Consider the following 23,653-nt stretch of genomic DNA (forward strand, 5'->3'; position numbering starts at 1 on the left):
GAAAATTCCTTAATATAACCAGGGACATAGGAAAGGGTGAGTCAAAAAATATTGCTACAAAATCATAGACACTTTTCTTAAACAAAAAATATCAAAATATGAAGATATTGTTTCTCAGAATATCCTGCATCTAGGTCCATACAGTTCTAAAGGTGAAGTTCCCATCTTTCCAATCCTTCCACAAATAATTCTGCTCAATTTGATTTGCACCATTATAAAATGGCAGTTTTGGCATCCTTGAAGGATTCAAGTTGTGTTACTTTTAAATGTTCTTTGAGTTTGAGGAACAAAAGGAAGTTTCAAGGGACAAGATCAGAGCTGTGGGGCATTAGGTATAAGGTTTCAAATTAATTTCTCGCAGGACAACCTTTGTTACCCTCAAATATTAGATGGGTTCATTCTGCTGATTGAAAAAAAAGTCCTTGGTACCAACTTTCTGTCCTCTTCTCACCAATGCAATTTTCAATTTTCTCACAACTTCCTCCTAATAAAGCCCTCATGACCATCGTAAGTCCTTTGAGAAAGTCTATCAAGATTAATTACCCTTTTGGGTTTCCAAAACAGTCACCGTCATCTTGTAAATTGACAGCATTGCCTTGAATATAACTGGCCCAGCAGATCCCCTTGGAAGCCACTGTTTTAGTTAAAGCTTTGGATCATATTGTTAAATCCAAGATAAATATGATTCAAAAAAGCATATATTTACAACCATATTGTTAAATCCAAGACTCAATCTGAATTACAATTTATTCCTTAAAGTTGTCTTCATTAGCTTCTCTTTTGCTTCAAAGACTAATGGAAAGCTAAGCTTATGAACTAGCTAATCTTTGTACGATGATGCTTTTGATACCCATCAAGCCAAAAGCTTGCTGAGGCCAAAATATTTACTTAAAATTGAAAATGCTGCATCATGGGAGAGCAAACTTGTGTAGCTATAATTTTATGCTCTTCTTTCACCCATTTCTGAACTTCAGCCACAGGTTCAGCATTCATTGAGGTTAATCACGAAGTTTTCCTGACTTGCCTTGGAATGCATTCTCATCTAAAAAGTGACTATTGTTGTACACACGGCAGCATGACTATAAAGTTATTGCAAAGCTTCAATGATTTGGAAAGATGTTGGACGACTTCCCCTAGAGTTTGTTTGTTGTTGTTGTTTTAAATGTGACGTTAGCACTGACCTTAATATTTTTTTTTTTTCATAACAAAGTTAAAATTAAAAAAACAAAGTCAGAAGCATTATGTTCAAAGCCAGAGTGGCAAAGGAGGAAAAACTGTCTCTAAGCATTGCTATATTAAGTTGTTGTTGTCTGCCTTCAAGTCATTTCTGACTCATAGTGACCCTGTGTAGATTTCCAAGGAGCTTCCGGTGAGTTTCAATCACCAACCTTGTGGTTCAAATGGCATTGTGGTCCACTGCTTTATCCCATAGCACCACACCCGGACTCCAAACATTGCTATGATCAAGGTCAAATAGGATGGCTCCTGAAGAATTCCTTAATTAACATTAAATAGAATCCTAACTAGTTAATGTGGATTGATAACTGACTAGGTAAGGGACAAATATTTGGGGGTACTCAGCTTTGGTTTCCTCTCTTTTTCTTGCCATCTTCTGAGTCTAATAATATGAAAGATAATTCAGAGAAATCTTTGACAAATGCATACAGGTCAATGCCAGTTCTGCAAATATATGTGGCCACAGCTTTATTACTTCCTGGCCTTCAGAGTTCTACCTTGTGATATTTCCCATTACGTAAACAGTTTGAAATTGTAGTACTAAGCTGATAGAAACTGGTTATACCTATAATTCACATAGCTTTCCTTCAGTGAATAGTGTGGCTGTACCATGGTTATGAGAGCCAGGTGTTTAGGTTTACTTTAAATATGAATTATTAAGAAAACAATCATTGTCACACCTAATGTATTCCCTTGTTTTCTCTAACTACATCTAACTTCTTGAAGACTTACATATTTTTAATATGTGTTATTGTTAAGTGTCATAGAGTAGCCTCCAACTCATAGAGTCCATTTATAGAGCTTCCAAGGAGAGGCTAGTGGGTTTGAACAATTGGTCTTCAGTTAACAATCTAGTGCTTATCCTACAGTATCACACCAGGACTCCTTTAATATATAGTTGTTGTTACGTGCCGTTGGAGTCATGCCGACCCTTAGCAACCATGTATAGGGTTTCCAAGGCTGTAAATCTTTACGGGAGCAGAAAACCTCATCTTTCTCCCGCGGAACCACTGGTAGTATCGAACTGCTGACCTTGAGGTTAGCAGCCCAACTCGTAACCACTACCCTACCAGAGCTCCTTTTAATATATAGTTAAGTGCCACCGAGTCGGTTCCGACCCATAGCGACCCTGTATAAAGTTTCCGAGGAGCAGCTGGTAAACTTGAACCACCAACCTTACAGTTCAGATGGCTTTGCAGTCTGGCACATTAACCCATAGCGCCACACCAAGACTCCTTAATATATAGTAGTCAATGTAAATAAGAATAGCATTTAAAGGGGTTCAATAACTAGGTAAAACTACAGAACTAAAGTATTTCTTAAGTAACTTGCTTCTTTAGGAATGAATCTTGACTGGAACCTGTGAAAGTCGGAACTCAATTGGACTACAGTGTTTTTCCGGGTCTTGCAGTAAAGAAAAAGCTATGCCTTCATAGAGCTTACATTCCATTGGAGGCAGGGAAAAACAAACAGTAAATAAAATTTTTGTTGCTAGCTAGTGCTTACAATAAAAGCAGGAAGTGATTACAAGAAGAATAAGGTAGGCAATTGTATTTTTAAATATGATGGTCATGACAGACTGTACTGAGAAAGTAACATCTGATCCCAAACTTAGAAAAGGTTATCTGTGGGGGAAAACATTGCAGATAGAGGAACTAGCCAAAGCAAAGTCACGATAGCAAGAGAATATCCAACAGCAACAATAAAAACATCAGTGCAACTGAAAATAGCTCGGACAAGGGAAGAAATAGTAAGTTATGGGATCAGAGAGTTTATGGGGTAGGGTGGAGATCATGCATATCCAATAAACCATTAGAAGAAATATAGGGTTTGCTCTAAAAGACACGAAACAGAGTTTTGAGCAGAGAAATGACATGAAAAATTGGAGCTTTGGAAAAATTATTCTGGTTGCTGTGTGGAAGTTGGGCAGGGTTTGTCTGGGGAGGGAAGGGACTAGTTAGAAAGCTATTGGAATTCTGGCCTGAGCCGGGGTGCTAAATAAAAGAACATGAGAAGAAGATTCTGGATAGGCTATGAAATTGGAGTCTGCAGAAACTAGTGACTGATTACCAGATGAGTGAACACGTGTGTTCCATCCTCCCTTACCTTTATAAGTATTACAGACTTCTCCTCAAACATCCTTTCTCTTTTCTCCTCTTCTCTAGTCTGAATCCAAAGTCTAGAAAATGACTTTGCTTCAGTTTGCACTTAATTCTTCTAGAAAACAAAACAAACAATAACAACAAACTCTTTTAGATATTTGACAACCCCTAAAATTACTTTTCATCCCATCCATCTATTCATACACGAGTTCATTTACACAATATTTCTTGAGGATTTACATGTTGCAGATATTAAGCTCAGAGTTTATTCATTCTGATTGTCCCCTTGATTTTTCTATAACAACGTTATAGATGTTATAAACAAGTATGTTGTTGTTGTTGAGTGCCATAGAGTCGATTCTGACCCATAGCGACTTAGGGTTTCCAAGGAACACCTGGTTAGCTTGAACCACCAACCTTGCAGTTCAAATGACTTTGCAGTCCGATGCATTAGTCCACCGTGCCACACTAGGACTCACCTAGCTGAATTATTATACACTTGGGAGCCTGCTGATCATTGAAAGTGTTCATAGAGTGTAGATGGACTATTGAGTCAAGCTTTATTAATAAGTATGTTGTTAAGTGCCATGCAGTCAGTAACAAGTATACAAGTATAGAAAACAAGTCTGTAATTCCTCACTCTCCACTGACTCAATAGTCCATCTACTCTCTGTGAACACTTTGAATGATCAGTAGGCTCCCAAATGTATAATAGTTCAGCTAGGTACAGATTCTTTTATCTATGTGGCTCCTGAAAATGGCCACTTGGATGTTCTACCAGTATCTCAAACCCAATATTAAAAAATGAAGCTTTCTATTCCCTCCCCCAAACTCATGTTGAGTCCTGGTGTGGCACTGTAGGAGAAGCAATCAACCCAAAAGTTGGTTTAAACTGCAAGGTCTGCAGTTTAAACTCACCAGCCACTCCTTGGAAACCCTTTACAGGGTCACTAAAAGATCTCCTCACACGTAGTGTGGGGTTTGGTTTACAGACACACTGATACTCCATGTCTACCTTGTCAGAATGAAGATAATAACACCTACTTTGTGAGATTGTTATTTTTAAGAATCAGAAATAATGTACAGAAAAAGAACATGATTATGTTGCTATTATTATTACTATTTTATTATTGTTGTTATTGTTAAATGCCACCAAGTTGATTCTGACACATAGAGATACTTTATAGGGGGTCCAAGAAGTGACTGGTGAGTTTGAACCACTGATCTTGCAGCTCAAACCAACCTTGTGGTACAGTGCTTATCACCATGCCAGGACTTGAATATATTACAATAATCAAAGCAATTTATTTTAAAATGAGCTGATATTTGCAAAATACTTCAACATTGCTTAGCATGCATATCATGTGTATGTAAAAGATATACTTTATTACATAAAAATTAAATAGTTGTAATTGCTATTTTATATATAGTCAATAAATTCTGAAAATCTTAAACTATTTCTAATTGACAGCTCATATTTCTAAAATAAACCAAATTAGGAAGAATTGTGCATCTACAGTGGAGACTATTAAAGTGTTACTAGCTACTTTGAACACCACATTACTGGTGAATAGACTAATGAACAAGTGAAGGAATGAATAAAAATATGGTCTATTTGAGTAGCTGGTGAACATAATTAAGCTGTAATTATAAAGTTATAGTCAGACAATGAAGGTCCCATGTTAAAGCAAAGATCAGCTTCCTAATCTGTACAAGTGCCATATATACCTTGTTTTGAAAATAAGAACTTTTGGAAAGTTGACCCTGACAAAAAAAAATCAGATATATATTGCTTTATCAGAAAAAGTTTTATTTGTGAAAATTTTTACCAAGACTGGTTAGGTTCTAACAAAATAAGAAATTTAGGCATTATTTCATAAATGGGATCACCTGTGTGTGTGTGTGTGTGTGTGTGTGTGTGTGAGAGAGAGAGACAGAGAAAGGGGAGCTTATGAGCGTGAGGAATGTAGGTGTTATGAAAACTTTAAGTGGATTACCTGGCAATTCGTCTAAAAACAGATATTTTTTAATTACTTTAAGGACCCTCTTTGTAAGGAACTGAATGGCCATTTAATAATTCTACTGATCAAACTGAGCCTAAGACAATATTCTATTTATGCAACTCAAATGACAAATAATCAGAAAATACTTTCTGTTGAAATGTAAAGTGGCATTTGATGATTGATACTTTACAATGATTGGTTTCAAAGAGCAGTTTTCTTGGTAAATTAAAGGCTACTCAGTCTGGCTTGTTTTGATGCTTTACCTTTCCATTTTTGTCCTCTGTTTTTTCTAGCCTAGACATAGAGTTACTTGTTCCCATCTTGCTTTCTTTTCTTCCTTTCCAATCTAGACTCTATGAGGCAGGACCTGTGGGTTATTTATTTCTCTCCTCATACAAAGCCTATTGCCTGGAACTTAATAGATATTCAGTTAATGTCTACTGAATAAATCAATTAATTATATTCATTTAGCTCAATACAATGAGCCATTTTCATTCAGATACTAAATATTGCTAGTAACTCAGAAGAAAACATTGAGAAAAGGGCCTGCACTTAGAACCAATAATTATTTTCATTTTTCAGTATTTAGTTTTATTTTATATTAATTTTGAGACAGCAGGGAAAGAAACTATAAATAATATGACTATTTCACGGGTAAATATGTTAGGAACTCACTTTATCTTTGTCTATTGAACACCAGGAATATGGGAGAAGTGGTTTCACTTCCGGCTCCACTTTGGAGGGGAAATGATTTATTACCTGTAAACTCTATTAGAAGTTAATCTCTTCTGGTTTGTGACTTTGGTCAAATCAGTTAAGTTTTGGTTTCCTCATTTGACAAATCTGGATAACAGTGCCTTCTTTATCTATCCCACAGGCTTAAACTGATAAAAGAAATTATTTCTGTGCAAGCACTTTGGCTTTAAAAACTGTCATTCACATATAAAGGTTCATCTTGATATACCAAATACTAGATTAATACTGGGAATCTCATTTTATTTTAGACGATGCTCTCAGTTTCCTTCAGGAGTAAGGGGTTGCCAATTCTGATTAGTCACCCTTCACACACAGTCCTGGTGTGGCGCTGTAGGATAAGCACTCAACCACAAGGTCAGTCTCAATCGCAAGGATGACAGTTTAAATTCACCAGCCACTCCTCAGAAACCCTATACAGGGTTGCTATGAGTCAGAACCCACTCAATGGCACTTAACAATACCAATGATCAAACTATAGCTTAATTGTTATGTAAACCTTTCTCATCCAAGGAACATGCCTTCTTTCATTGAAGAATTTAGTGTTTTAGGCATTTGTTATTGTTAGTAAGTGCCATGGAGTTGGTTCTGACTCATAATGACCCTGTATAGGGTTTCTTTGGAGTAGCTGGTGGGTTTGAACTGCCGACCTTGTGGTTTCCAGCATAGCAACATTTAATGAAGACTCACTAACAATAATGAGGATTTTTATCTGTAAAACTGATAATGCAAGTCAACATTTTATAAAGATTAAAAATGTGGGGTCTAGATCTAGGCCCTCTGAGTTCAAAGTCCAACCCCACTGCTCACTGCGTGTCTTTGGTCAATTGATTTATTCCTAATAATAGTAGGTTTTCTCTTCTGTAAAACGGAAATAATAATAACAGAGCTTTGGCCACAAGATTTTTGTCAAGATTACACTTTGGTAAAGTTCTGGTATAGTGCCTTGCATATGGTAAACAAGAGATGAATTCAAATTTATTGGTATACATTTATTTCTCAGATGCTAGGAATTATAACATATTCCTTTTATTGTTGATTATTAAGTGTGATAAATTACAGATTAATAGGTAATATAAAGGTTTAACCATGTGGTGTAACCAAGAAGTAACAAAATCAGCCCCAGCATCAGAAAAATAACATTACAATAATCTAACAGATACCCCAGGAACCCGGGTTTGGGCATGGGATGGCCCTCCCTGCAGCCATGGCTCTTCTCCAGTAGGGCAGTCAAGCACACAATCACGTCTTTCTGTTTGCTCCTGTCCTTGTTCATGCTACCAGGTACAAAGACAGGAGACTGGCTCAGCACAAGTCGGAAATAGAATGTTTCACCCCCAAAGGGAGTATGGGGAATGGTGGGAGAGCAACAATGAGCAGGTAAGCAAACCATGAGTGGCCTGAGGTGGTGTGAACTAAATGTATATGTGAGCTAGAGGAACAGGTGGCTCCCTGGTCCAGGTTCTCAGTAAGCTGTACATTCCATACAGTATGTCCAACCTGGGCCACCACTGGTTTTCAATGTATGTTTGGTTTGCAAGACCCATACCATTCTCATGTAAAGTGATGGGAGCCTCCTGTCCCAGGTGCTGCTGTTTTCCCAGGGCTGTGCGCTTTGCATGTCTGAAGCCTTGGCTCTCAGTCAATTCTCCCCTGGGTTTTCACTTATTGGTGAAATGGTTCTGGAGTTTGCAAAGTGGAAGAGATTGGAGGAATTTCACAGGACTAGCCCATCATTTCATACATCAAAAACAAAGGCCTAGAACTGATTTTAAGGAAAGGACTGCAATTGAGGGAAGACTCCAGCTCCTGATCCCTGAGAGACCGGAGAGGCCTGGGAATTAATATGATTTCCTTTGACTAAAACGTCATCTCAAAGCCAAGGGCAAATGCTGTCCCAAACCAGTGGACTGTAGAAACAAGAGCTTTTCTTGAACTGAAATGGGGAAAGCTAATCCTCCTCTGGCTTTGCAGCTCCTTTACTTCTGTTTGGTGGGAACATTCCTTGTTGCTGCGCTATGCATGTTTTTCCATACTAGGTACCCCCAACTGAGTTATACACAGTAAAATGGGGTATGGAGAGCTGTACGCATCAAATGAGCTGTTTTGCATGAAATAAACGTGCTTTATTGCATGGGACTGGGTTTCAACAAAAGGGCTCTGGAGATAAAGATTGCCAAGACTGACTTTAAACAGTTCCAGGAATCTAGAGAAGCCTTGAGTTGGGGGATCACCCACCTTGGGCTAATTCTCCACCTCTAATTTGTTGTAACATTTCTCAATATATTTCTGGTACAGAGGTGTGAAAGGGAAATCAACCTGAATCACAGAAAGTCCAAGTCCAAGAGGTAGAGTGTATGTGTGTTTATGTGTTGAAAACATACTCTGTGACCCAGCATCATAGCAAGAACATAATTCTGTTGAACTTTCACCTCTAGACATTGTGTTTGCTTCCTCAGTAGTGGGTTCCTTCTGGCTTTCAGTATAATGACTCACTTTTTCTAAGAAGCACTGCATTGCCCAACTGCAGTCTATAAGAAATGTTCCCAGAGCCATGCAGGGTACAGACTGAGCAGTGATCTATGGCAGCCCTGGCCAAGTGTTTGGCTGATTTGTCCATAGCTCCAAGAGATGAGAAATGTGATTAGGTGTACATATATAGGCACATAAGTGTGTCAAAAGAGTAGTATCAATGGATCATTTTGTGAGAATAACTTAAATAAACTGTTACTGTGATTCCCAGTTTACTTTCACTTGTTGTTGTTGTTGTTGTTGTCAGGTGCCATCGAGTCGGAACCGACTCATAGCGACCCCATGCACAGCAGAACGAAACAGTGTCCAATCCTGGGCCAACCTCACTACTGCTGCCACACTTGATGCCATCAATGATGCCACCTGGCTGATCCATCTCGTTGGGGGTCTTTCTCTTTTTCTCTGACCCTCTACCTTACCCAATGGCACAATCCCTATTCTTAAAGATCAGGTACACAGCATTGAAGCTAGCTGGACAACATGAAAATAAGTACATCAAACAAAGGCTCCAGGAGTCTGACATGAATGACTTTTGAGTTGAGTCATTTGGCTAAAACTGGAGTTCCTAAACTCAGCAAACCTGGCTGCCTGTCAAACTTATTAAAGCAAACTCTTTGGGGATGTGACCCAGTTTAACCAGATTCCTAGGTCATTCCAATTTTGTCAGTTAATAAACTGATATTTTGTAGCAGTCCAGTTCTCTAGGATCTGACACAGATCTATTTACATCAAGCATTGCATTTCAGTTCAGCCATTCACTCTTTTTGAAAGTGTTTAATAAATCCTGTAGCGTAGTGGTTATGAATAGGGCTGCGAACCGCAAGGTCAATAGTTCGAAACTACCAGCTGTTCCGCTGGAGAAAGATAAGGCTTTCTGCTCCTGTAAAGATTTACAGCCTCGGAAACCCTGTACAGGGTCACTATGAGCCGGAATCGACTCAACAGCACTTAACAACAACAACAACAATCAATCCTGGGAATTTTCAGATAGGAATAACCTGGAGATTAGATTGCTCCAAAGTTGGCTTGAGTAGGTATGTGAAAGTGAAGGAAGTGTGAGGAGAACATTGAACACAGAAGGTCAAGAGACCTTGGATCAAATGGACCAGATATCTTATGTCAAATCCAAATCTGCAGAGGTAAACTCTTGAGAAGTGAATGTGTTCATCTATGAATGGTCCAGTTTTCTCTAGGACTACACCATTACTGGGAACATCAAGATACCTTTTGCCTTTGGTTTCTTCATTTGTTTGGATTAGCCAAGGCTTATTACATTTATATGGCCTGGTGGGGTTGAGGAAAACAGTGTATTTTACAGTAAAAATGGTTTTGCTTGAGTACCCAACTCAACCCTCAATACCCACAGAACCACTGGGGACAAATGATCTTCCTTCTTGACTTCTTCCTTCCCATTTACATAGCCTTAAAGAAAAGCTAATGAAGAATCAGGTAGGGAATGCTTAAGAGTTCTAAAACAGCTTTCTCTAAGGACAGGAAAGAGCCTTGTTGTTGTTTGTTGTTAAGTACTTTGGAGTCGGTTCCGAACCATAGTGAACCTGTGTAGGCTTTCCAAGGAGCAGCTGGTGAGCTTCAACCGCTGACTTTGCAGTTCAAACCGATTTTGCAGTCCAGTGCATTAGCCCATAGCACCACACCAAGACTCCAGGAAAGAGCCTAGGGGCATATTATGGGAGAAGATAAAATTCTGTAGCCTTTGAACCTTTTACTATCCATCTTTTCATATGTGCACATAAGCATGCACATACACACACAATGACATTTACCCAGCCATAATAAATTTAAATTTAAGGGAAAGGATGCCAGGCAACTTTAGTGTAAATCATTTGTAAAGAGCAGCAATCAGTTCTGATTTGCTTTCTCTGGCATTGAATGGAAGGATAGGGAAAAAGATAATATGTTTATGAACCTTTCATTGGTCCTATTAGTGGTGGTAGTGTGCCCTAGAGTTGGTTCTGACTCATAGCGACCCTGTACAGGGTTTCCAAGGCTGTAAATCTTTACGGGAGCAGAAAGCCTCATCTTTCTCTCATGGAATGGCTGGTAATTTCAAACTGCAGACCTTGAGGTTAGGTAGCAGCCCAACTCATAACCACTACGCTACCAGAGCTCCTTAGGTCCTATCAGTATCAGCTGGTAAAAACAAAACAAAGCAAACAAAATCTCTTTCTACACCTCTCCCCACCCCCACCCCCAGTTTGCTTCCCAGGATCATAGTCAAGCATCTTAAGGGCCCCATGTTGCCATTTACTATTGTAACATCCGGACAGTTTCTATGACCACTGCCAAGTAAGCAGTCCCAGGAAGGGGCCAAGGCAAGCGCAAACAACCACAGAACCACAGAAAACCAGGAGTGTAACTCAGCATATCATTTGCTTTATGTCATAAAATTGTGGAATGGGAAGTACCCTACGAATTACTGTCTCACATGAAAATCCCAAAGCCAAATTACCTGTTTGGGAGAAAGGGACTTTAGCAGTTTATATAGTAAATCACAAAGAAACACCAGTCTCTTGATCCCTAAAACTGGCAAGGACTTAGAGATACTTTCTAGTTTTTTCTCCATAACATTCTTATTTTCTGAAATATTATGTTGCTGTGTTCCCTTAAGGGAACAGTTTTGATGTTTGTTTTGCCCTTCTGTCTGAATATAGTTTAAATCGACATTTTTCATACTTTCACAGTGTGCAGTCTAAATGTGTTTCCGAGCAATTCTCTCGATTGCAGAAGTGAAACAGAGTTCTAAACAGGGATGTTCTCTTAAGTACCAGAAATTCTTTAATCCCTGTTCCTGTGTGAGTTCATACGAAGAGTGTTCACCATCAGGAATGGCTAAAGCCTCAATAGTGAATGTCATCATCTCTAACGTCCTAGCAGGGGCCTTCCATCAGTGTACTATTGGCGTCTGTGTTCCATTGTGCTCATGTTGTATCCCACGCAGCGGAGGCCTAGACATTCTGAGTCTCTAAGTCTCGGAGAAAGGCTGCTTTAGTCAAATGAAATAGATGGATCTATAAACTTCCCCAATTCCAGAAGGAATAAAGTTATAAAGTGTGTAATTTTATGACAAACCAAAAGATTATTTCTATTGTTGCTATTTCATGATATCGGTTAAGTGAAGTATTAATCCCCTCAAAGTTTGTTTTTCGTGTAGTAGATACAACATCTATGTTTAATAAATGTTGAATAAGGTCTTAGAGATTCTGGTAACCAAGATGACATAATAATCTTTATGAAATTAATAGGATCTCAGTTTTGAAAGATAGCTCCAAAATGCCATGTCTATGTTAGGGTTGTTTTGCTTTTGTTGTCTATTCAGTGATTTATTCTTCCATATAATACTAATGAAGATCCTATTATGAATCAAGCACTTACTATATTCTGGATGTAAATGGATGAATAAGACACGATCAATGCTCTTTAAAATATGTATTCTAGTGGGAAGACAGAGAAACACAGAATTGCATCCGTCTTCCATAGGACAAGGAGCTTGTCTATGCTTCAGATTCTCTCCTTATTTGGTAACACAAATTATGCCAGTAAAGCAGAATTAAGAGTAGTTAAAACTAAACAATGATAGATCTGAATTGTATGCTAAGAAAGGGTCCACAGAAAAGAATGATTCTGAATTATATAGAATTCAAGGTCCACAGAAAACAATGATTCTGAATTCCCAATGCAATAGTATCCACCTACTCCTGGTGAGAAAGATGAGGCTATCTGCTCCCATAAAGATTTCCAGCCTCGGAAACCCTGTTCAGGGTCACTATGGGTCGGAACCGACTCGATGACACTCACCAACAACAACTCCTGGTGAAGCACTGTAGGATCAGTTGTTGTTGTTGTTGTTAAGTGCCGTCGAGTCGGTTCCGACCCATAGCGACCCTGTGTTGCAAACCACAAGGTCAGCAATTCAAACCCACCAGCTGGTGCTCAGAAACCCTACGAGACAGGGTCACTGTGAGAGTCAACTCTAGGGCACTTAATAACAACAGTCTTACTGCCTGGTGTGGCACTTTAAGATATGTACTGCACTGCTAACCACAAGGCAACCTACCATTTGCTCCTTGGAACCCTATACAACGTCAGAACCAACTTGATGATACTTGTCAATCTTATTGCCATATTCCCGTAAGTTGGCTACTACTGAAATATGAAAGAAGTTACTCAGTAACATTGAGTGATGAGTTCGTGATTTAATCTCATTCCATGCTCCAAGAGGCATTTGGAACAGATTTCTCAACACAAGGATTCTTTATTTAAATTTGATTTTTAAAGTTTATACATTGCCTATTATGTATAAGACACTTTGTAATGGGAATTCAAAGAGGTTTGAAATGGGCTTTGAATGTTTAGCACTTTTTTTCTGACAGACTCTTCAAAGCAGAGACTATACTTTAATACTACTCTGTATCTCCTACTCCTGGAACCAGTAATCCATGGAAAGTTATATGCTTTGGTACAATATATAGGAAGATTTGACAGCTTCAATATTTGCTACCTATGTGCACAAAGTCCTTTGAGCCTCTCTAAACCTCAGTTTCACAGTCTGTAAAATGGGCATGATGTTTTTGACTATCTCACAGTTTTTTGACAGAGAATAATGTGTATCTGAAAACACCTATCTACAAATATTTTGATGGAAAAAAAGAATGGGTAGATCAGACAAATATACAAAATAAAGTATGCTACAAGTGAAAAAAAGTTAATTAGTAACATCATAAAGGTTTAAGTACTTGACAGCTAACCAAAAGATTGGTGTTTTGAACCCACCCAACTGCACCAAGGGATAAAGACCAGATGATCTGCTCCCATGAAAATGACCCGCAAGAAAACCCTATTGAGCAGTTCCACTCTGTCTTATAAGGTGCCATTGTGTTATAGTAGGTTACGCATCAGGCTGCTAACCACAAGGTCAGCAGTTCAAATCCACCAGCTGCTCCAAAGGAGAAAGATGAGGCTCAGAAACCGGAAACCCTTTACAGATTCCTTGTTAAGTCAGAATCAACTTGTTATCACCCAACAATAACAATAAGGGTCAGATAGGATTATATTCAAGATATTTGCATAATTAGTCTTAATGAACATTTCTTCAAATATTTAAACAACAAAATCAGTTGAAATAGAATCTTCATTGGTATTTATTATTATTGTAGCAATTCCCAGGATTAGTTTCAATATTCGAGGATGAGTCAAAAATTATCCACACTAGAGTTATATTAAAATGCCCATCCACGTTCACAGCTGATGACAACATTGGGTGTGTTCGTAAAATGATACTATTGAATAGATGAGTGACAGTGGATTGTGTGGCAAATCATTTGCAAATCAGCCATGGCTTTGCCTATGAAATGACCCACAACAGACTTGGGTTTTGAAAAGTTTATGCGAGATGGGTACTGAAACTAGTCACTGAAGAACATACACAGAAGCGTTTAGACATCCACGAGCCAAATTTGGACCAATACTAGAAGGAAGGCAAAATTTCTTAAAAAATCATTACTGGTGACAAGACATGGATTCAGCACTACAAGCCTGAGGGTACATGGCAGAGTATGGAATGGAAACATCCTCAATTGCTGACCAAGAAAAATTTCAAAAGTCAACCATCAGCTGGAAAATTGATGCTTACAGTTTTCTGGAATTCTCACGGGCCAGTATTGTAACACTATCAGTAAAAATGTTCAACTATCAATAGTGCTCATTACAGTGACCTGCTCACTGAAGAGCTGAAGCCTAATCTTCATATTAAATGCAGAGGACTGCTATCCTAGGGAATTGTGATCTTGTCTGACAATGCAAATCTGTACACTTCTGGCCACACTGTTGACACACTTCAAAACGTTTATTTGAGGTGTTAAAAAATCCTCCCTATAATCCTGATCTTGCTCCAATGGACTTTCACCTATTTGGTCCCCTGAAAGCAGCCGTTGGAGAACAAAGATTCACCTCCAATGCGGAAGTGAAGACAGCAGTGCTTTCATGACCCACAGCTCAGCCTAAAACACTTTTTATTAAGGGAATATGGAAGCTTGTTGACAAGGACATTGAAAAGCAAGATGATTATGTCAAAAATGATGCATCTTTTCATCTGTAGATTAAAATTAATTCTACAGCAGAGTAAGGATAATTTTTCACTTACCCTATGTGTGTGTCTGTGTGTCTGTGTGTAAGAACCCCTGGTAGCATAGTGGATTATAAGAGTACAAACTGGGCTACTAACTTCAAGGTCAGCAGTTCAAATCAACCATTTACTCTGTGGGAGAAAGATGAGGTTTTCTACCCCCATAAAGATTCACAGCCTCAGAAACCCTATACAGGTTCCTTATGAGTCAGAATCAACTAGATGGCACACAACCACCACCACCATCACCACTCTGTCATGTGGGTATGAGTCAAAATTAGCTCAATGGCACTTAACAATTGACTTTCTCAAGGTTGGGAGCTAGGAGAGATTCCTATTGTCTATAAGGAACCAAGAAGATTGACCTAAACCATCTTAATTGTACTTAATAGATTTAAGAAGTCATTTTAATATGCAGGGGTGCAATGCTAAGCATGCCAAAAACCTAGAATTGACTTAATGTATAAAGAAAATGTTATCAAGAAAAATCACCTTCATATATCAGGAACCTGCTATCAACCAGGATTCAAGCCTCAAAACTAAAGAGCTCTTCGTATATCTGATTTAAGTTACAAGCTTTAGCTGAAGTACTTTAACTAAAAAGAAAAGATTAGGAAGAAAAGAAGTGTTTCCTGTTTAGACAAAAAATAGGAAAATCTCCTTCAATCTTGTTATTGTTTATCGTTGAGTTGGTTCCGACTCATAGTGGCCCTGTCTAGGGTTTCTGAGAGACTGGTGGGTTTGTACTTTCAACCATATGGTGAGTCCTGTGCATATTGTACAGTGCCACCCAGGGCTCACTTTACTTACAACATATCAGCTAAAGCCTGGAGCTTACATCTCAGGTCTGAGGAGGCATTTAGATTGGAGGCTTGAGCCCAGGTAACTGAACTACAGATCAAAAGAAACACCAAGAAAAATGTGATAACAGTTCCTATGTTGGCACGTGCTCCTGCATTATAGCCTAATTTATTGAATGTTTTGTTGATATGGGTACCCTCAGGGGAATGGGAGAGGAGAGGATGTAATGGGGGTACCATTGAGCACCTCAATAACCCTCCCTGAATGGACCTGGAACATCTAAAAACTCCCTATTGCTATTAAAGGAGTTCATGGGTGGTTGCAAATGGCTCATATGCTTGCCTGCTAAACAAAAGGTTAGAGCTTTCATCACTATCTAAAAGAACGAATTAACTCAACAAACATTAATTAAACTTTAACATGTTCCTGAGGAAGAAATGAGACTAGGATCAGACTAAGGCTAAAGTCAATGGATGAGGCAGAAGTGAGAGTTTAAAGAGACTATGGCATGGTTCCTGCATTCAGATTGTTTTGGTTGGGCTAGAGAAAGAAGATCAAACACATAAAATATTAAATAGTAATATAGAATTGCTATAATTGAAGAATAACATAGAGAAGGAGCTATGAGTAATTTATTCATTCATATATTGATCAAGCAAGGAGTTCTGGTAGCATAGTTGGTTATGAATCAGGCTGCTAATCTCACAGTCAGCAGTTCGAGACGACCAGCTGTTCCACAGGAGAAAGATGAAGCTTTCTGCTACTGTAAGGATTTACAGCCTCAGAAACCCTTTACAGGATCACTGTGAGTCAGAACTGACTCCACAGCACATAACAACAGCATCTTAATCAAGCATGTAGATTACTTGTGTGTCTAGTAATTAGACTATTTCTCTGGTCTAATATATCAGACCACCTGTTTGTTCCAGGCAATGATAAGGAATTAATTAATAATGAGTTATTTTGACAGCAGAAAGCATAAGAATATCTTTCTAAGAGAGGTGGCTGGAAAGAGTTTTATAGCAGAAAAAAGTCCACACTCAGTCATCTGATGTCTTAAATTCTTACTCTGTTCCCACACAGTCAAACTGGCAACAGGTTACTACTTTACCATTCTTTATAGGTTCCTGGACTTCTATCACTGTTTTTATTCATGAATATCAATGCTTACCACTCTGCTTTTGTATTATAGCACAATCTGCCAATTAGATACCATCTGCCCCCTGTGGATAGCCTTGCTACTCCTGTTGGAAATGGTTTCTCCTTTATGTGAAGTTCTGAATCCCTTTTGATCTGTATTATTTAATTTCAGGGGACTGACACTAGTTTCCATGCTCCATCACCCTTTTCATCATCCTTACACTTAGCCCCTTTCACATGCCCATCAGTTTCCTCCTTTCAAAGCCTCAGGAAAAATTAAGACAACTCTTCTCCCTCAAAATGCTGCTGCTGCTGCTGCTGTTGGTAAATGCCCTTGAGTCAATTCTGACACATATCAACCCTGTTTCCAATAGAATGAAACACGACTGGATCCTGTGCCGTCCTCACAACCATTGCTAGGTTTGAGCCCCTTGTTCCAACCATGTGTCATTCCAGCATGATGTCCTGCAGTGATTCAAATAGTTATCACTTATCTCTTAAGTTCAGTTTTATCCTTTTTGACCAAATATCAATAATCACATATCAATCACTCTCAACTGCAGTATCCAAAAGCAATGAAGAGCTTCAGTCATTTGTGAAGATTGTCAATTATGATTTGTCGTCACTATTGATTGAAATACAAAAAAAATTCAAAGCAGTGTATATTTAAGGTTATTCCAGCAACTACACTATTCTCATTTACTGATTTACTTATTTCCAAAATAAGTCAAAATATAATTACAACCATCAGGCTAGGAATTAGCTGTGCTTCATGAAGAACAATTTTTTTTTTTAATTACATCATAGCATGAAAATAAAAGGCTAAGAACTATTATTCATCTATATGGTTTCAGGCTCAATTGTCTTCATCTTCAGAGTGTCCCTGATAAATGTAGGTACTTGACCAACCTGTACAATTTGAGTTAATAAGCAAGATGCAAGGCGATCTTCAGAAACTGTGAGGTATATATAGTACAGAGACATATGGTTTGTTAGAGAGAATTAATTCAACAGGCCACCTTGTCTGCTTCAGATATGTAAGGCTTTATCTTTAGATACCATTTGAAGCTTCCTCTCCTTGGAATAAGGAGAGGTCATTCCAAAAAGAAAATCTGAGCAGTATAATGTCATGGACATTGGAATTGGAAAATGGGAAATGATATTAGTCATTCCAGTTTGCTAATTGCTATGTGACGTTGGGAAAATCACCTTCATTTTACTGAGACTCAGTTTTCTCATCTTTCAAAGGAGCATCACTCTTACCGATCTTTGAAAATCAGAGTGCTCCTAATAACGCTTCATGAAGCACTAAGCACATGTAAATGGTGCCATTTTGTTTATTGTATCTGTCTGATATCATTTAGTCTTTGAATTAATTTCCATTTATTCCAGTTCTCTTCTCTAGCAACCCACAAATCATTCTGGTTATTTAAATTGTTTCTGTCAGTGAGATTGCTATTTACATCCATTCCGAGTTGAACGGACTCTATGATGCTTAACAGCAACAATGGCAACTCTGAAATTGGGAAAATTAGTATAGATGATTTTGCTATCATCTTAGATATTATGATGTGTTTCTTAATGTAATTTTCCAGAATCTAGACACAAAACTTAACAAAGAAATCCACCCACCTAATTTGAAATATCTGAATGTAAACAATTTTCAACTTTGCAATATTTCATTGAAAATTTTTTTAGCATACATAGTAATAAAAAAACTAAGTGTGAAAAGAAAAGTATACTGACAAACAGTTGTAGAAAATTAGCAGAAAATGAAATTGCAATTGCAAGTTTTCTGTTTTCTTAATTAGAAGGAAGACTCTTTCATGACCTAACATTTTCTGATTTCTTCCATGGGCATATTTGCTAATGACATTTCAAATGTGTTTATTTCTTAAAATGCATTCCTTATTAGGAATCTGATAATCACAGTACACCTTTCTCTTGATTACCCTTAACTTGGAAATTAATCGCTTAGTAATAAAGACGTTTTTATAAGAAATATTTACTAATTTTCAAAGGATTGTTGTTGTTGTTGTTATGTGCCATCGAGTTGGTTCCGACCCACAGCGACCCTGTATAGGGTTTCCGAGGGTGTAAATCTTTATGGGAGTAGAAAGCCTCATCTTTCTCCCGCGGAGCAGCTGGTAGTTTCGAACCGCTGACCTTAAGGTTCGCAGCCAGATTCGTAACCACTACGCTACCAGAGCTATATATGTCTTTAACTCTGATGTCCCCAAACTGTGCACATTATGAAAGTCCTAGTAAGAGAGTAACAAAAGCGAGTCTGCATGATATAAGTAAATTATTAAGGGCCCCACACAGAAAGAAAGAAGAAGGAGAAGAAATTCCTAAAATTAAAGGTCAAAGATGTCATTCTGGTAGGACTAACATGTAAAAAAACACAAACAACAATCATAATCCTTACATTTTAGTTGAAATGTTGTTTTTCCCTCTAGAAATAAAGAGCAAATCATCATAAAATAAAGATTATTAGCTTTTATAGTGTCATATTTTGCAAAAGGTTAATCAGTGCCTGGTTTCTTTTCCCCATGTACCACATATCCAGTTCCTCTCTACTCTTCCTCTTTCCTCCTCCATCTTTCTAAAACCAACAAAATATTCAGTGAAGGAGAGTGATGTGCTGTAAACAGCTAAGGAAAAATTCTGCCTTTTTCTTACCTCAGGACAAACATACAATTCTAATGATTTACAAAGTAACCATTTTCAACCTAAATAATAAACACAACCTTTTGCTTCAATTAATGGAAAGTTTAGATGACAATGAGTATTCTTTGCATTAGCAGGACTGCTAAGCTTTATACAGGACTCACAAAGGTATTAAATAATTTGCCTACAGTCATTCAATAAGGGTTAGGTTTAGTATCCAAATTCTGAGTCTTTCTTGCTTCCCACCAATGTTGTTACATGTTGTGGAGTTGGTTCCAACTCATAGCAATCCTGTATGGGGTTTCTGAGACTTTAAATCTTCACAGGAGCAAAAAGCTTCATCTTTCTTCTGCCAGTGGCCAGTGGAGTAGAACCGCTGATGTTGCATTTTGCAGTTCAGTGCTTAGCCTGTGGAGCTACCATGCTCCTTTTCTACAGTTTTACTGCCTCAATAACATTTCATCACTGGAAAGTTTCCCTGAAATAGATATTTATGATTTTAAAAACAAAAAGAGTGAGCACTCCCTTTGTGATTGTCCATTGTAGATATCAGTAACTGTATTTTTCATTTAGTTAATGAAATATGTTTTATCTGTATGCACCAACCCTTCTAAAGGAAGTACATAAAAAATATACAGATTTCATAAAAAACAGAATTTCATTATTATTGAATTGTTTTATAGTTTAATTCTAGGAGAAAATAAATATAAATTTAAGCTCAGAAACATTACTGAGCACTTATTGTAGTATAGGCAATACAGTGGGAACTACAACCGATATAATAAGAAATTCAAGCCCTCTGACTTTGCCTTCATGCACCCTATTTGACAAAATAGACTTACAGCTATGAGGTGTATGTGTCAAATATAGGGTCTATGGTAAGCTAACTTAGTCAGGCATGTGGAGGGAATCAAAAAAGCTTCCGTCAAAGATACCAAAAACAAAAGAAAAAGTAACATAACAACTGGTTAAGCACATATGAAGGAGAGAAATGTGGAGGGAGGACAATGAAAGAAAATTCTAGAAAGAGGAATCATTTGGAATTCAGTGGAGCAGATGTATTCAAAAGATAGGCCATGGATGAAACCCTAAACAACTCAATATTTGTGACAGTTGCTCAGATAAAAGAAGGACAGCCAGAAAAATTTTGTCTCTACTACATATTTTACTTTGCATTGATTTCTCTCTTTCTAAAACCCAAGCTCAAAATAACTTATTTTTATCTTCTGAGACTTAAATGCACTTGGAATGCAGAAACTAACATCTTTAGACACATTTTCTTTCCCAGATCCTTTCACTTACATTATCTAACTTAATGTTCACAATAATCTTGACCAAGTAAATTACTGTTTCTTTTTATGGAGGCTTAGAGATTGCTCTTTTCTATGAATCCAAGATGACAGACCCATAATTAAAATCCAGGCATTATTGTATTGTGCAGTGTTATTTCCAGGACACCCCTGTAACTCTCTTAATTTAATAATGTTATTCATCCATGAAATGCTTGTTAAGCTCCTGCTGTGTGCCAATGAACAAGATATGATGCCTGTCCTCATGGTGCTTACATTCTACTGATAAAAACACTGCTATTTCCTTAACAGTTCCTATTTGCTTTGGTGAGAAAATCTTTCATGACCCAAAGGTTGAAGTGAAGCATTTAGGATTGATCTCCATTTCTTTGTCCATGTCCCCTGTTATTAAAATGACCTGAGTGCTCTCTCCCCCATACCCAAGGACTCTGAGCAAAGACACGCCTGATAAAGAAGTCAATACTTTGTGCAGAATTTGTTGCTTAGGATGACATGTTTTTTACAGATTCATCCAAAGATCTTTCAGTTATCATGTTTATTTAGTTAACTACATATAATTCCAAAGATTGTCATTGTTCATACCCAAAGCTAAATTTCATCATAGTATACTAAAGGCGTTCAAGAGAGTGACACATTAAAAAGCAACTGTGTGAAAAACCTCCTAGCTCTCTGGGCTGGAAGCAAGAACTTCAATAGGGTATAGCTTAATATAAGCCAGCTATTTTAGTTTCTAGTACATGCATTGTATTAAAAGCATCCTCAGTGACCTTAAAGCCTAATTGCCCTTTAACCAGTGGCCTGTTTATTATACTGTTTGTTGTTGTTGTTAAATGCCATCCAGTTGGTTCAGATTCACAGCAACATTGTATAGGGTTTCCAAGGAGCAAATGGTGAGTTTCAACCTCCGACCTTGTGGCTCAAACTGAACTTGCAGTCCAGTGCTTTATCATATAGCTCCACATCAGGACTCCATCATCCTGCTTGTAAAGATAGTAGTTGGCAATGATTCTCCTAATTTAACCCCATTAATAACATGTGACTTAAGTTAGTGAACACTTGGCAAGGAGCAAAATAATGCACTAAAAAGTTTTTAAATGGCAAGTCAGGATCATGCAAAACAGAAAAACAAAGGTGGAACTTTATTGGAAAGGTAAGCCCATAGGTTGTTGGTACTCCTTATGTTACTACTGATGCAGTCTAATCTTTAATTGTCTTGGCAGGAAATGGTAGTAGTGTGTGTGTTGGGGGGGGGGGGGGGGGGGCGGAAACCTCATATTCCAGAATTCTGGAGAACACCAATTGGTAATATACTGAATAGATTAAATGGAATGAGACTTAAAGGGAAAACACAAAGTAGAAAGAGGCAAATGAAGAATGGAGAGCAGTATGGGTAAGAGTTAAGTAGCCTTAAAGGAACTGTAGAAACAGTGGTCTTCCTGGCTGTTGCAGTCAAGCAACCTCAACATAGATAGGTTCCAAACAGGGTTCAAGTTCCAGCAAATAGACCAGTTCTCAAGAAATGAGGCCAAGGGAGCAATGGGTAGCTAGAGGAAGGACAGCTTCTTGTTAGAGTTTCAGTCTACAGCTTGTGAAATACCTGCTTCAGATTCACGTCAGTAGAAAGGGACACAATGCTTGTAAAAAACAGATTCTTGGAACCCATTCCAGATACTTATTTAGAATCTCCTTGGGTCTGGTGTCAGGTTGGGATCTTTGACAAATGCCCTGCTCAAGGTAAGTCTAATGCACAATTAAGGTTAATGACCACTGGCTGAGATGATTAAAATGGGCTTTCTAAGGGCTTTATTCCCAGATTGTCTAAGGCTGTCAGTCACAGCCCCTAAACCAGAGTTCTGTGACCCAAAGTACTGGTCATACCCTTTGACCCTATGTGACACCTCTGTTGTTGTTCAGTGCAGTTGAGTCAATTCTGGCTCACAGTGAATCATAGGGTTTCCAAGAAGCAGCTGGTGGGTTTGAACTGCTGACATTCTGGTTCGCAGTCCAGGGCTAATCCTACAGTGCCACAGCAGCAGTTAGCCAGTCTTCTTAGAGAAACTGTAATTTCAATTGGTCCTAATTTTTAGTCGAAAGGAGGGCACCTATTACTTCTTCATCAGAGCACTTTTCAGACCCAGGGAGTGGAGACCCAGAAGGACCTCTAGGAAAAAGCAAGAGGAAGAAAGACCCTAAGGAATCAAGTCAGTGAGCCAACATTCATTGGACCGCAATGTTGGTTTGAATTGCAAGGTCAGCGGTTCAAATCCACCAGCCGCTCCTTGAAAACCCTATACAGGGTTCATATTAATTGAAACAGACTCAACCACACTAAACAACAATTTCTAGCAATTGCTCTCATAGAATTGTTATCCACGTTTTAGGCCTAAAAATAAATATGGCAAATTTGTGTGAGGTAGAAAAGATTTAATTAAACTATTGTGTATATGTTCACTGCCTTTGTATTTTCTAGCAGATAGCAGACTGAGTAAATTCATGTTCAAAGTCAGGAGATCAGACAGAAATCCTTAGTTACATAATCCAGTCAATGGGCTATAGAATAAAATCTGAACTGTCTACACCCTGGTAGTCACTGAAATTTCTTATCCCTTCCTTCTCCTAGGATAATTAGGTTTGTTGCTATTTCGTTCTTAAGTGCATCGAGTCGGTTGCAACTCATAGCAACCCTGTATATATAGGGTTTCTGAGGAGCAGCTGGTGGATTTGAACAGCCGACCTTGTGGTTCACAGTCCAATGTATATCCTACAGCACCACACCAGTTGAGTTCTGTTGTTGTTATTGTTGTTAAGTGCCGTCGGTTCCGACCCATAGCGACCCTGAATAGTGTTTCCAAGGAGCGGCTGGTGAGCTTGAACCGCTGACCTTGCAGTTCAAAACGACTTTGCAGTACAACTCATTAACCTGCAGCCCCACACCTAGACGTCTGTTGTTGCTCTTAAGTGCCG

At 38.2% G+C, this 23,653-nt stretch overlaps 1 protein-coding gene across 2 annotated transcripts in view; it reads left to right on the forward strand.

Moving 5' to 3' along the window:
- GRM5 (glutamate receptor, metabotropic 5) overlaps positions 1-23,653 on the forward strand; it is a 677,550-nt gene that overhangs the window by 647,558 nt on the left and 6,339 nt on the right. Inside the window, exon 8 of one of the 2 annotated variants that reach the window (XM_006871217.1) lies at positions 7,379-7,474. The exons of the other annotated variant lie outside the window; for it this stretch is intronic. Coding sequence (XP_006871279.1) covers positions 7,379-7,474 — 96 coding nt within the window. The remainder of the gene's footprint in view (positions 1-7,378; positions 7,475-23,653) is intronic. 2 annotated transcript variants of the gene reach the window in all.

Source organism: Chrysochloris asiatica, unplaced genomic scaffold (genome assembly GCF_000296735.1).
Source record: "Chrysochloris asiatica unplaced genomic scaffold, ChrAsi1.0 scaffold00163, whole genome shotgun sequence".
Classification (NCBI taxonomy): Eukaryota; Metazoa; Chordata; class Mammalia; order Afrosoricida; family Chrysochloridae; genus Chrysochloris; species Chrysochloris asiatica.